General features: G+C 39.0%; 5 protein-coding genes across 6 annotated transcripts in view; 1 reads left to right on the top strand and 4 right to left on the bottom strand.

Annotated features, from left to right (window-relative positions):
* Nucleotides 1-25: 25 nt before the first annotated feature.
* LOC100640106 (UV-stimulated scaffold protein A-like) lies at nucleotides 26-3,397 on the top strand. 2 transcript variants are annotated; one of them, XM_019993846.1, is made up of 12 exons: nucleotides 26-179; nucleotides 235-404; nucleotides 451-602; nucleotides 736-856; nucleotides 1,059-1,537; nucleotides 1,700-2,019; nucleotides 2,064-2,207; nucleotides 2,258-2,312; nucleotides 2,352-2,474; nucleotides 2,649-2,781; nucleotides 2,848-2,962; nucleotides 3,143-3,397. In XM_019993846.1, exons 1-12 carry the CDS (start codon nucleotides 70-72, stop codon nucleotides 3,240-3,242), a joined length of 2,022 nt encoding a protein of 673 aa, XP_019849405.1. In that variant the 5' UTR covers nucleotides 26-69; the 3' UTR covers nucleotides 3,243-3,397. The 2 variants fall into 2 exon arrangements, with proteins under 2 accessions (XP_019849405.1, XP_003384719.1); XM_003384671.3 differs by having other exon boundaries at nucleotides 27-179; nucleotides 2,842-2,962.
* LOC100639979 (M-phase inducer phosphatase-like) lies at nucleotides 3,227-6,985 on the bottom strand. The gene is made up of 16 exons (XM_003384670.3): nucleotides 6,796-6,985; nucleotides 6,664-6,725; nucleotides 6,530-6,566; nucleotides 6,321-6,372; nucleotides 5,974-6,114; nucleotides 5,661-5,738; nucleotides 5,514-5,597; nucleotides 5,424-5,453; nucleotides 5,244-5,363; nucleotides 5,121-5,196; nucleotides 5,011-5,048; nucleotides 4,889-4,951; nucleotides 4,721-4,810; nucleotides 4,078-4,220; nucleotides 3,834-3,951; nucleotides 3,227-3,625 (listed from the first exon to the last, which is right to left on the bottom strand). Exons 1-16 carry the CDS (start codon nucleotides 6,873-6,875, stop codon nucleotides 3,470-3,472), a joined length of 1,368 nt encoding a protein of 455 aa, XP_003384718.1. The 5' UTR covers nucleotides 6,876-6,985; the 3' UTR covers nucleotides 3,227-3,469.
* A 191-nt stretch (nucleotides 6,986-7,176) lies between these two features.
* Nucleotides 7,177-8,490, bottom strand: LOC109580552 (uncharacterized). Its single transcript, XM_019993855.1, has 5 exons — nucleotides 8,359-8,490; nucleotides 8,135-8,252; nucleotides 7,909-8,085; nucleotides 7,686-7,853; nucleotides 7,177-7,578 (listed from the first exon to the last, which is right to left on the bottom strand). Exons 1-5 carry the CDS (start codon nucleotides 8,470-8,472, stop codon nucleotides 7,262-7,264), a joined length of 894 nt encoding a protein of 297 aa, XP_019849414.1. The 5' UTR covers nucleotides 8,473-8,490; the 3' UTR covers nucleotides 7,177-7,261.
* A 67-nt stretch (nucleotides 8,491-8,557) lies between these two features.
* LOC105316946 (voltage-dependent L-type calcium channel subunit beta-1-like) lies at nucleotides 8,558-10,426 on the bottom strand. The gene is made up of 6 exons (XM_011412267.2): nucleotides 10,315-10,426; nucleotides 10,070-10,269; nucleotides 9,569-9,629; nucleotides 9,428-9,508; nucleotides 9,261-9,372; nucleotides 8,558-9,021 (listed from the first exon to the last, which is right to left on the bottom strand). The coding sequence occupies exons 1-6, from the start codon at nucleotides 10,381-10,383 to the stop codon at nucleotides 8,672-8,674; spliced, it is 873 nt and encodes a 290-aa protein (XP_011410569.1). The 5' UTR covers nucleotides 10,384-10,426; the 3' UTR covers nucleotides 8,558-8,671.
* A 1,245-nt stretch (nucleotides 10,427-11,671) lies between these two features.
* LOC109580551 (uncharacterized) overlaps nucleotides 11,672-13,139 on the bottom strand; it is a 5,610-nt gene continuing 4,142 nt past the window's right edge. Inside the window, exon 2 of the mRNA XM_019993853.1 lies at nucleotides 11,672-12,685. Within this exon, the coding sequence (XP_019849412.1) occupies nucleotides 11,699-12,685 (987 nt within the window). The 3' untranslated portion in view covers nucleotides 11,672-11,698. The remainder of the gene's footprint in view (nucleotides 12,686-13,139) is intronic.

Below are 13,139 nucleotides of genomic sequence, written 5' to 3'. Positions count from 1 at the left end.
CGTGACTCAGGAAACCACACCTAGTCAAATGGGCGTGGTAAAACCCCACCCCAGATAAAAAGGGAAATAATGGAGATTGAAGCTAGGACTGAGATATTGAAGATCATAGAGACACTGACACACTCTGGGGATCCCTCTCTCGATGAGAAGCTAATGAAAAAGATAAAGAACTACTGCAGGTTAATTCTTAAAGGCCATGATTGAAAATATTTTGGTAAACAATACCTTCTCTAGAACCAACAATACTTATGTACAGTTAGTGTATGATAGGCTCATGAGAGATGTTGCAACCAAGCATTCTGAGGTCCGTCTCTCTTCCTTTCAAATAATCGATCAATTGTTCCAACGCTCTCACATCTTTCGTCAACTAGTGACCTCAGACTGTCAGAAACTCATAATGTTGGGTGAGGAATGTTTATTACGAGTTCGAATCTTCTAATCTTGTTTTAGTTTGTGGAGTTGAGCCACTCCCACCTCCTCGTTTAGCAGCTGCAAAGCTGAAGGAGGTCAGTTTGCTTTCTTTCAAGGAATGGGTGGAGAAGTATGGAGAAGGTTACCCTAAATTGAAACTTGGGTACAATTACCTCAAACACAATAAGAAGGTTTGAACATAGATTGTTAATTCAAATTTGTTTTGACTGCGTAGTGATTATCACATTTTGTGTCAATGTTCCTCATAATAATAACAATAACAATAATAATAATAATAATAAATAAATAAATAATAATGTATAGGTAGATTTTGACAGACTCACATCTTCAAGTGAAGGAGAACAAAGAAGACAAGAAGAGAGAGAGAGCAGACAGAGGGCCTTCCTTGAGCAGCGTCTAGAGAAGATTAGAGTAGAAATGAATGGTAAGTAGTTTAGTCTGTAATGGATTGTGGTGGGTATTGGAAAAGAATAATTATGGATTTATACCAACCAGGTGGTGGGCTAGCCACAAACTTGCTTAGGCTTTGTACAATAAATATATTATTAAATTCATTATTTAAATTTGATTATTAAACACATTATTAAACACATTATTAAGTTCGTTATTTTTTCATGCTTTCTCAGAACAGGCTCCTGACATTAAGGGCTGTCTATTTGAAATGGAGTCGTGTTTTAAGATCCTCATGCCAAGTTTCATGGACCTGTTCCCCCTCAATGAATCAAACCCGGTATCAAACTGCAGTCAAAACTCAACCAAATCTGACTCTGTCTCAGCAGAAACTGACTCTGAGCTAGTTTTAAAGACTGTTGGTAGTCCGTCATCTAATGAGACCTCATCTCAAACTGGAGGGTGTTCAAGAGAACCTGATGATACCTCTACTGATGGTGAGAGTGAGTCTGATGATGTTGAATGGGAAGAAGTGACAATGGCTACCGGAGCCATCAATGGACTAGTGGGTCGGAACCCTACTGTTACTACCATTAGGGTACCTGATCGTGTTATTGTTAATAAAGACGATAATGAGACTCTAATAGCTACTTTGAGGGAGCGTTACAAACTTGCTGTGAAAACCTACCTTCCTCGAATTAACAAGTGGATTGAAGTGAGAGCTAAAACTATCTCTTATATTACTTTCTCTCTTACTCCTACTTGCTTTCCCTACTGTTTCTTGTCTTTTCATTGCATCTTTCTCTTTCCTCTTATTTGATATCCTACCATAATTCCCCTCCCTCTCCTTCCCCCTCTCTTTATCTGGCTCTGCCAGTGGTTTACAAAGGCTGGTCAAGAAGCCTTACTAAAGGAAGCTATTGACTTAAAGGCTCAAGTATTAGCTGCCAAAGGCAAATATGCAGAACTGGATATCAAAGGATTAGAACAAGAAGAAGAGGAGGACTCCTCAACTGGTCCAACAGACTTAGCTCCTCCATCATACCCACCAGACAGCATTGCTGCTCACTGTTCTTCATTGCTGCCATGGACAACTGCAGTAGCCAGTTATCATAAGACACCTGTGGGGCTAGAGGAGGACCTTGCTTCTGATCCCACTACACCTCAGGCTCAGATGAAAGCTAAAGGCCTCCTCCAGTCAGTATTGTACTTATTAATGTCTTTACATTACTTCCTCCCAGACAGCAATCAGCTACCATCCCTCCAGGTCCTGCTAAAGGAGCAGCAAGTGGCTCAAGTCAAACTTCATCAGCTGCAACTGTTCCGTTTGACGTTGACCTCCTTCACTGGGGGGACTCACGACAGCCATCAATAATGCCGACAGCGTATGTACAGTACAGTCATTGTTAACTGAATCTACTGTCTTTATTCTCAGGATGGACTCCTTGCACAGATACTGGTGTGCCGAACCTGACCTTACTGTCTCAGAGGTTAGCTTTAAGCATCATTTAGTTTTTGATCCTTTGTAGGACGTGATGGCCTCTCTGAGCCACAGAAGTATAACATTCGCTGGTACCTTTCAACCAGTGGAGAGATCCTGCCGTGCTCCCCTACCAAGTGGCTCACTCTGCCCCCGCAAAGATAAAATAAAAGTATTGAGACTTTAATGAACTCATAGTGTCTGATTATAAGCAGAGCAGAGTTTGAATTGTAGTGTTAGTAGCATCTTATGGATAGTCAACCCCCCCCCCCATACACACACTATGGAATGATACAGTCAATGTTGCTTCATGAGTATGTACAGTCTCTGTCCATTCATTATGTAGTGTCCTCTTCACGGGGTCATCATCCCAAGAGATGAACATGGAGATCCTATTGACTGTCTTGAGATGTCCCAAAGTGACACGGTAATTGAAACAAAGACACCAGCTGCTGCTGCCCCTCCTGATACTCCAAAAGGTTAGTGCCTAGTATCCTATAGACTGGAGACATCACACCATGTCTTTGAACCAACACCAGGTCCAGGTGGAACAAAAGACAAGAAACCAAGATCAAAGAAGACCAAGTACCCTGGACTGACTGACATCAAGAAACTGGAAAAGACTCCAAAAAATCGCATAGAGTCAAAAATACTGAACAAGTAAGAAATAGAGAGAACACAGCCCAGCCAGTATTGGTAGTACTAGTCCAGGACATTAGTGAATGGTTAATTAGAGACAGTTGGGGCTGGATTGTGGTCGGTAGTCCATTAAGACATATACCCAAAGGCTCCAGTTACTACAGGCCATAGTGTGAAGTCATTCTCTGCTTATCCCTGCAGGCATGTACTGGCTAGAGTTGGGAAGAAACTGGACGCTCTTGACCAGAAGAGGGGAAAGACCAAGTTCTCAGATAATTTCAACTATGCATTAAAAAGTTAAATACTCTATCTCATCTCATCACACAGAGAAAAAAAAACAAAAAATGAATACAAACATAATCTACTAAGAACAAGAAGAGTGAAACTGTGATAATAATAATAATAATAAATCTATTTCTTCTTTTTTAAGTTCAGAAAATGTGTTGTACAAATGCATTAATTGACATACAAATGGAGTGCTAGTCCTGAAGAGCTGTCCATAGACAAAAATTAATAAAATAATAATCTTTAATGAATGTCAGGAACAGAGTGCCTGTGACGGAGCCTGCTTCCTTTAACATTGGAGTGACCAGCCCAGGACTTGGACCTTCTGGAGAAATGCATCAAGTCAACTTTGTGGCCTGTATCAAGCATAGTCTTGTACTCCTTGGGCTCACAAAGATCCTAAAATAATAATAATAATAATAATAATAATAATATAATTAATACTAGACAGATGTGAAACATAAAGGGTAAAGCCTAAGCAAGCAAAGCAATGCACATATAGCTGACACAGTAAAGGAATAGCATATTAGTAAAGAAGGAATCAAGTGACAACTAGAGAGAAAGGCTGCATTATGACAATACAATGAACTGCATGTATTGTACTTACAGGATGAGTTGCATAAAAGTTCTTGTATCCTCCTTCAATGAGGTAGAGCTCTGGGTAGTAGAGTTTAGGGAATTCCATACCGTTTCTCTCTCGATCGACTTTCCTCATGAAACGACTCCTAAACATGGTAAAAACATGAAATGAGAGTGTGACACTCAACCATGTCACACTTCTATATCTCATGACACATTCACTGGCTCTCTCAATGTCATGATGTCTGTGTGTGTGCTGGACTCATTTGTACATTTCTGGTGCTCTTTTTGACGAAAACTCGCAATGAAAGACTATAATATTTCTCTCTTCACTTTCAGAAGACGATTTTGGATGAGTAGGTGTTGAAAAAAATCTTTCTAAAAGTGTGTCTTTCTCCCAAATATTAATGGCACCCTAGGGGGGGAGGATTCAAATAATAGTAATGATGATAGCAGCATAAAGTGCTAGTGTTTCGAGTGAGTAAGAATGCAAATAATTGAGTCTAAAGGTCATTTTAAGATAGCAAAATATTAGTTCAAGAGGAAATACTGCCTTCTGGGGGATACCCAATGGCTGTTTAGACTAACAGCTATCTTGATGGATCAATAAAATATGAAACTTGGTGGCAGAATAATAAAAACAGTAAAAGTATATTTTAAAAAGACAATGAAGTTAGTTTGAATGGGAAGAGGTTACTATCAAAGTGATTTTAGTAAAAATGAGGTTAGTAATGAGAGCTGGCCAATAATTGCATTGTGGTAGACCAAAATGACATATACATGCATGTACATGGTACCAGTATAAATATTCACAAGAATTGATATTTTAAAAATATCCTACCATAGCTACTCTAATATCTATGACCCTACATGCATAAACCACAATAGACTGTACTGTACTGATTAAAGACATACCCTAATGTGTCCTCCTTCATATTCATAAGGATACCGACAATCAACTATAAGATACTTAGTATCGTGTTTACCATTTAATAGTGACTCCACCTACAAGAGAACACATTAAATGTAAAGGTGACAGTCACAATATTTATAATAATGAGATTATGAGTACTCCAGACTCACAGTATCTGGTGAGATGCTTTTTTGATCAGGGACTGTGCCTTGTGTCAGTGGCAGGAGATAAGGCTAGGGAAAGAAAGGGGATATGTCAACTGAGACTGACTGATACACCCTCAATGGTATACCTTAGTGTGATCACCTATCCTCTCTACACCACCAGACCCTAATGAATATGAGGAGGGAGAGAGAGAGGAGGGAAGTGGTTGTGGTTGCTATGCATACACCAGCTGTTTACCTGGTGAGTCAGGGAACATGGCATCCTCACAGGGAGGAGGAACACAGACTGACTGAGATCGAAATAAAGCAACACCCTATGAATGGCATCAGTTATAAGAGAATCATTGGAGTGTTGATATACCTTCAGTGACTTGTGGGCTGCTGGTGGAGAAGAGGGTGGCTGTAATGCAGTGAATGAAGAAGGTGATGGAAGAGGTGTCTTCTTTGATTCTCTCTCATCATTAGTCTCAAGCAGAGATCTCTAAATATGTAAAAGAAACACAATCAACTACATATATGGAGTGATGCCACACACACAAACCTTCATGGAGCCTCTTCTTGACACTGGGCTCTAATGACAAAACAATATAATATCATAAAACCACAAATTAATATTCCCCACTACTCATACCTCTCTGTCATCATCGCAGTTACTAGAGATCGGTGCAGCAAAAAGGCTTGAGAAGCACTTGGGCATCATCTCTTGTGAGGGATCCTAACAGAGGAAAGAGAGTAAAGTACTCATTAGCAGCCCCAGGACATATGTATCAACACAAACCTCTCCTACGCAATCAAAAACATCCGAAAAGTAACCATCACTGCTGCAACTGTTAGGCGAAGCAAGTGTCATTCTTTCCTAAATTTTAGAGAAAAGGAACACATGGTAGCTACTATTATAACTGGTACACTCACACACACACACACACACACACACACACACACACACACACACACAGAGTGTACATAAGGTTTTGAGTATAAAGAATGTGTAGGAGTATTATCAAGAGAGGGGGAAAGTGTCAAGATTGTGTGTCTTAAATGAAAAAGAGAGAGGGAGGGAGGGGGAGAGATAAAAAGGAGATAGAACTGACCAGTGGTGAGCTGATGTGTTTCATGAGCGGCTTCGAGGTTAACACATTATTACGATTACTCGACAGCGGCGACAGTGGGAGGGAGGAGAAGGACAATGGACGTAACTTTGCTCCTGAAAGTGGACCAGAGCAGACATTCTCCTGAAACAATAACAAGAAAGAGAGACATCAACTAGTGATAGTAATATAATTATGTCTCTTTAACATGATATCAGTGTTATACATGTAACACAGGACGAAGACATACTAGTAAGTGTTTGTCATTCACTGGAATGATATAACAATGCCTTAATAGTAAAACAAATGGAAAACCAGAAATATTCAAAACTGACGAGTAATAAACTCACTTTGCCAGGATACGTAGCCAGTGAATGTCGTCTGTCTATACTAGTAGAACACCTAGGGATGAAGAAGAAGAGGAAAAGAGAGAGAGAGAGAGAGGAGATTTAATCAAACTTTAATAAGAGACGGTGATACATGACCACAACTCCTCCATATGGGGAGCCACAAGAATGATAATCAGTTAGCACTCATTGCCACTCTCCATTCAACTTACTCTGAGTCGCTGTTCATGGAACAAGAGGTGCTACAGGCTGTAATGGGATAGAAGGGAGAGAGAGAGATGGAGGGAGGGAGGGAGAGAGTTTGTATGTCATGATTTACTATTGAAACGGGTCGCCAGACACTTACCGCTATCTGTGGTGGTCGGTGAATGTATGCTGTCATCAAGGCAGAGCTTTCTCCTCGGAGTCCTACAAGAGAGGGGGAGAGAAGAGAAGAACAGGCTGTATACACGGGTGGTTACTGGGTTGGGTGTCTTACCGTTTGACCGTGTTGCCCTCCTCTGGAGAGATATCGAAGGTAACGGGGCTGAACATACTGGCTACGAGTCTCTGAGACATGACAGCGAATGTGTTCGGGCAGAGAGGCCGAGGGAAGAGAAGGAGAGAGAGATTCAGTCAGAGAGAATGAGAGACTCTCTCAGGACTTGTTATTTTTGTATTGGGCGCCTAAACCACTGCGCATGCGCAAAACCACGTGCTATCCACTACACCATCATAACAATAATTTTATTTGGGAAAAACATTTGGAGTTACCCTATGGGAACAGCCATATGATTTGAATGCTAATATTGATCGAGGACGTGAAAGTTATATTCAAAATGTGTTCTAACTGTATAGGGTCTATTTTACTATTCCATGATTGGATCTCTGACATACTATATTAAAACGTTGATGTAAAAAAAGATGTATGTAAAGTTGTTTTATAATAATAATAATAATGACTATCACTGGTGGTATGTTAAATATCCTGCTGCCACTGGCCTCTTTGGCTGCTGAGAACTTGAAGGGTAATGATAAGACTCTTCACTCTCTTCATCGTCATCATCATCATCATCATCATCATCATCAGAATCTTCCTCCTCCTCCCCTTCTTCATCCTCCTCCTCATCACTGGCAACTTCTTGTCCCTCATACACTTCCAATTCAGTTCTCTCTGGTATGTCTATACCCATCTTTCCTAACACCTTCACATCATAGAAGACAGGTAAAAGTACAGCAAGCCGCCATGACAGGAGGACCGGTAGTACAGAGATACAAGCACCTAAAGATTAAAATAAAAGATTATAATACTTAGCAATACAGTACATATTTTGGCAAAACTTTGCTTCACATTTGCATGCATGCAAATAGTGTACATAACTAACTTACCAACATAAAATAAATATGCAGAATATTGGAGGCTAGCAGTTCCTTCATATTTATGAAGATTTGCAGAAGGCAAAGAGTTATTGATGATTTGATGTATGTTATGAGGATCAGAGAGATCAACAACATAGAAATCACTGGATACTGCTGCTGACAAAGAAGCTAATACAACTGTTATAATAGAAAAAAAAATCGTCAAAAAATAATAATGAAAAAATATACTTACCAATAATGAGGCTGAGGACATAAATGGCTGAGGGCCCCTTCCACCATTTTTTGACAACTTGATACGTGTTCAAGAATTCAACGCAGAGGTTTAGCAAAGACAAAGGTATTGTGAGGAGAAGGAACAAGAGAAGCAGGTAGAGTGAGACAAGACCAATAACACCATCAAACTTCTCAACTGCATGAAATGGTAAAAGGTAACATTTCATCTTTTCATAGAAGCTTACATGTGTAAAAGTGAGTGTCTTGCAGAAGAGCACCATCTTCTCCATCAATAACTTGCCTTCCCTGTATCAATCCGAGTGATATATTGCCTCTAGCTTGACCAAACAACTGGAGATCAATCTAGCGTGTCAAAGGATTACAATCATACTGTATGAATTTGTTAAATATGGCCTATGCATGTTTTTTGCAATATACATGTACATGTAATAGTCATAATGCAGCTTACTTTGAACCATCCTGGTGTTGCCATTGCTATTATGAATAGGAGACCTGACACAAAAGTTGCAACAAGAGATAATGAAGGCCATACCAGCCTCTCAAACTCCAAAACGTTCATCATGTTTTAAAGCCAGCCACACCCTGTAAATCACCAAAATGAACCACACCCAATATAAATCTCCAAGGAATTATAACACCAAACAGAATGCGAAAAATGTGAATATAATTTAACAACAACACAAGAACAGAAACATAATTATAGACTAATATCATACATTATTATTTGTGATATAAAAATTTAAAGAGAGACATGGCCTGTTTTATGTGGGTGGGATTGGAGGGTGTGTCGAAATCCAGTAGCTCTCCAGAAACAGTTCCAGTTTCCGACTAGCAACATCAAGAAAGCTATCGGTCAGTATAAGTGAAAAGTTGCCTCTTGGAAGATCATACAAGTAATTAGCAGCTGCCAATAACTCGCTCCGTTTTGATTTGTCTTGGCAAGTGGAGCGAAGGAGTTTATTAAGGACTTCAATACGACTGACTTGTATGTAGACAATGAGTGGGTGTAGTTCAAGGTTACTGATCTCTGAAGGACAGCTAGCGTCACAATCAAGGTAGACAATGTGATTGCTTTTACCAGCTTCATAGACTTGAGACTTAAGTTCATATGCTACACAAAAGAACAATAGATAATACCAACTTGTGAATTAGACAGAAAAGGATGGCAACAATTTAAATTAACTAAAATCAGGACTTTTACTGGTAGTCTTTCTAAGAATTCTAAATTAATGATTCTTGTGAATAAAGATTGTTTTATGAGTCAAAGCTTTATAAACTTGATAAGGGAACAGTGAATATAATGATAACACATTTCCACTTTTCTTTGTCCTCCTTTCCCTCAACCAGTACCTTGTCTAGGACTAAGAGATGACACTGATGCCTTCGACTTCACGATTACTAACCTATCGGAGAACTTTCTTGTCAGTACTCCCAGCAAAGCATTCTGTAGGGAGTCAGTCAACTAGAATAAGAAGCATAAGAAATCTAATGAGAAAAGCTAGTCAGTAGTCACTTACATTACATCCTTTCAGTGAAGGGCCCATCAGTACAATGGGACGTACTATTGGAGCTTTCTGATAGACTATAACTTGATACAGCTGGAAATAAATAGGAAAGGAGATAAGAACAGTTTTAATAGTAATAGTACACTCTCTTACAACATCTCCAGGCTCAGCAACACCTCTTTTATCATCGGTCACCTTCTGCAATAGCTTCTCACTGAAAAATAATAATACAAGATCCTTGTGACTTGTGACTAATCAACTTTTTATAAAGAATGACAGCAACTTTAAAAATTTGTAAAAAAAATCCAAATTCAATCGGAATCAGTTCAAACTTGCTACACAACATAAGAACATGTATATGCATCAGAAAATGTAATAAAAATTGAGAATTCTCTCCTAGTCATTTTTGGTGAAATTTGGCCAACGACACTGTACTATAGTACAGGGACTTTGGCCCAATTTTTGAGTAACTTAAAAAATTTGTAGAAAATCCAATTTTAATTGGAATCAGCTCAAACTTTCTACACAACATAAGAACATGTATATGTATCAGGAAAAGTTATAAAAATCTCCTTTTAAATGCCAAAAAATTTCCTAAGATACAGCAACAGTAGCAATATTTAACAGCTGTTGTTATTTTTAATTTTAAATTACCTTGGGAGGAATCCTAGTCCAGTATCTGAGCCGACTACACGTCCGATGAGCCAGTCCTCAGTATAGTCTTGTTTGATGTGTAGGTAGTCTCCTTTACTGAAACTGAGGACAAAACCAGGAGCAGGACATTGTATTGCAATGTCTTCCTCTATTCCACCAAAATCTACATTTGCCTTTAAACTGTGTTGTACCTCTAGACTCTATCAACAGTATAAACACTTTTGGGGTAACAATGGTGTACTTACATAAGCAGCAACTAACGCCTCGACAGCTTCCGTCTCTTTTAACTGAGACCTGATTTCTTCTAGAGCCATTTTTGTTATTTATACCACACCTATTGTGTGGGCGTTGCTTCAATAGGAGGGGCTATTTCATTTACTCTATTTATGGTAATGTGAGCAAATGAACATATCTATAAAGCAATACTTAATGCAGCTATAGTACAATAAAATAATTGTAATGTAGCATCAATTATTAAGTCCCCCATTTTATAGTTCCAGTGTTAGTGCTTGTATCAAACTCAACAGTTGTTCCACGAGAGAATTCTCTCCTCCAGACACCATTCTTGTAAGTAGCAGGACCATTAGGAGCTCCCAGTGGCTTATCATATTCTGGCTTCCATAAAAAAGCACTTTTATCATCATTTTGAGTGTTCCAATGGCCACACCCAAAGTAGCAATACTTTCCAGCTCCAATAAGAAATGCAGCCATGTAATTAGTCAAATCTCCAGCACAATCTTCTTTTACAGGTACATGAGCTTGTATCACTTGTCCAACAGTAGCACCAAGCATCAGTTCTACTATTGATGCATTGTTAGGAGCAAAAAACTCAATCTGAATTGATTTCACATAAGACTGGTTAGAGAACTTCCCAATGAGCAGTTTGTCATCACCCAAAGCATCCTGTACCTCTTTAGTTAGTTGAAGTAGACCATCTCCCCATGCCTTCTCCTTCTCTGGTGACAATGGTGGAATGAATGAGGCATTTATGCTGCCAGATGAGTCACAGAAGCACCCATCACCATTAGTAATATTCAGAGCAGTAAGGCATGTCTCTTTCCACCATTGTCTCACATCAGGATTAGATACATCAAATGCATAGTAACCTTGTCCAGCATTTTTAACTTTAGTTCCATTACTGTCTCTTAGGTACCAGTCTGGATGCTGATCCGCAAGCTCTCTTGCCATTCTTGTCATTTCTGGACGATCTTTGTATGAGTTCATGTAGAAGTATGTGGCAACATTTGGATTGACACGCTTAACCATTATCATGACAAGCATCATGTCATCCTCATCATCCACTCCAGGGATAAGATCACTTTGAAACTTCTCAATAGTAACCATAGGAAACTTGGCAATGGTTTTGATTGATTCCTCAGAATACAGGCCACTCTCATTACCAGAATGAAAGAACACTGGTAATGTATCCCATGAGAACATTGGTAGCTTTGCAGAACAAAGTACTACCATCAAAGAGAAGAGAAAGAGTGTCCAGCTACTCATTGCCATTGCTTGAGTTGACCTTCTATCATTAATGAATCTGATTATCAAAAGCAATGTCATGTGCATGCATGCATAAGCAAAACAATCAGCTCATTAATAAATGAATAAAAGTAGCTATACAGTTGACTAAGTCCCCCATTTTATAGTTCCAGTGTTAGTGCTTGTATCAAACTCAACAGTTGTTCCACGAGAGAATTCTCTCCTCCAGACACCATTCTTGTAAGTAGCAGGACCATTAGGAGCTCCCAGTGGCTTATCATATTCTGGTCTCCAGATAAATGCATTAGTGTCATCATTTGGAGTACTCCATATGCCACATCCAAAGTAGCTATATTTTCCAGCTCCAATGAGAAAAGCAGCTTCAAAATTAGTTATGTCATCACAACAGTTTTGTGTGATTGGTACATGAGCTTGTACAACCTGTCCAACTTCAACAGCAAGCATTAGCTCAACTATTGAAGAATTACGTGCATAAAAGTATTCAATTTGAACTGCTTTGACATACGACTGATTAGCAACTTTCCCAATGAGCAGTCTGTCATCCCCTAAAGCCTGTTGTACTTCTTTAGAAAGTTCGAGTAGACCATCTCCCCATGCCTTCTCCTTCTCTGGTGACAATGGCGGCTTGAAAGTTGTATTATAGCGTTGGGATGAGTCAGAATAACATCCATCGCCATTCGTAACTTTAAGAGCATTGAGACAAAAGTTTTTCCACCACTGTCTTAGATCAGGTTTAGATACATCAAATGCATAATAACCTTGTCTATTTCTAACTTTAGTTCCATTACTGTCTCTTAGGTACCAGTCTGGATGCTGATCTAGTTCTCTTGTCATTTTTGACATTTGAGGATGAACTTTAAATGATGGCATGTAGAAGTATGTGGCAGCATTTGGATTGACATCCTTTACCATTTTCATGACACGCATCATGTCATCTTCATCATCTACTCCAGAGACAAGGTGACTTTGTGACTTCTCAATAGTAACCATTTGGAACTTGGCAATGGTTTTGATTGATTCCTCAGAATATAAGCCAGTTACATTGCAAGAATGAAAGAACACTGGTAATGTATCCCATGAGAACATTGGTAGCTTTGCAGAACAAAGTACTACCATCAAAGAGAAGAGAAAGAGTGTCCCATTCATTGCCATGACTTGACTACTTCTTTAGTTGACCTTAATCATTCATGAATATTATTCAATATTTATTAACAATGTCTTGTAGCCTAAGCCATTATATACTTAATTGTCATAAAATAACAAAAAAATATGATGATAATATACTGCATTAATCAAGTCCCCCATTTTATAGTTCCAGTGTTAGTGCTTGTATCAAACTCAACAGTTGTTCCACGAGAGAATTCTCTCCTCCAGACACCATTCTTGTAAGTAGCAGGACCATTAGGAGCTCCCAGTGGCTTATCATATTCTGGTCTCCACATTAGAGGAGTGTCGTCATCATTTGTAGAATTCCATCTGCCACATCCAAAGTAGCTATATTTTCCAGCTCCAATGAGAAAAGCAGCTTCATAATCAGTTAAATCTTCACGGCAGTTTTGTGTGATAG

The sequence above is a fragment of the Amphimedon queenslandica genome, unplaced genomic scaffold (assembly GCF_000090795.2).
Source record: "Amphimedon queenslandica unplaced genomic scaffold, v1.1 AMPQUscaffold_13487, whole genome shotgun sequence".
In the NCBI taxonomy this organism is placed as follows: Eukaryota; Metazoa; Porifera; class Demospongiae; order Haplosclerida; family Niphatidae; genus Amphimedon; species Amphimedon queenslandica.
This window is presented reverse-complemented; position numbering and strand designations above follow the sequence as displayed.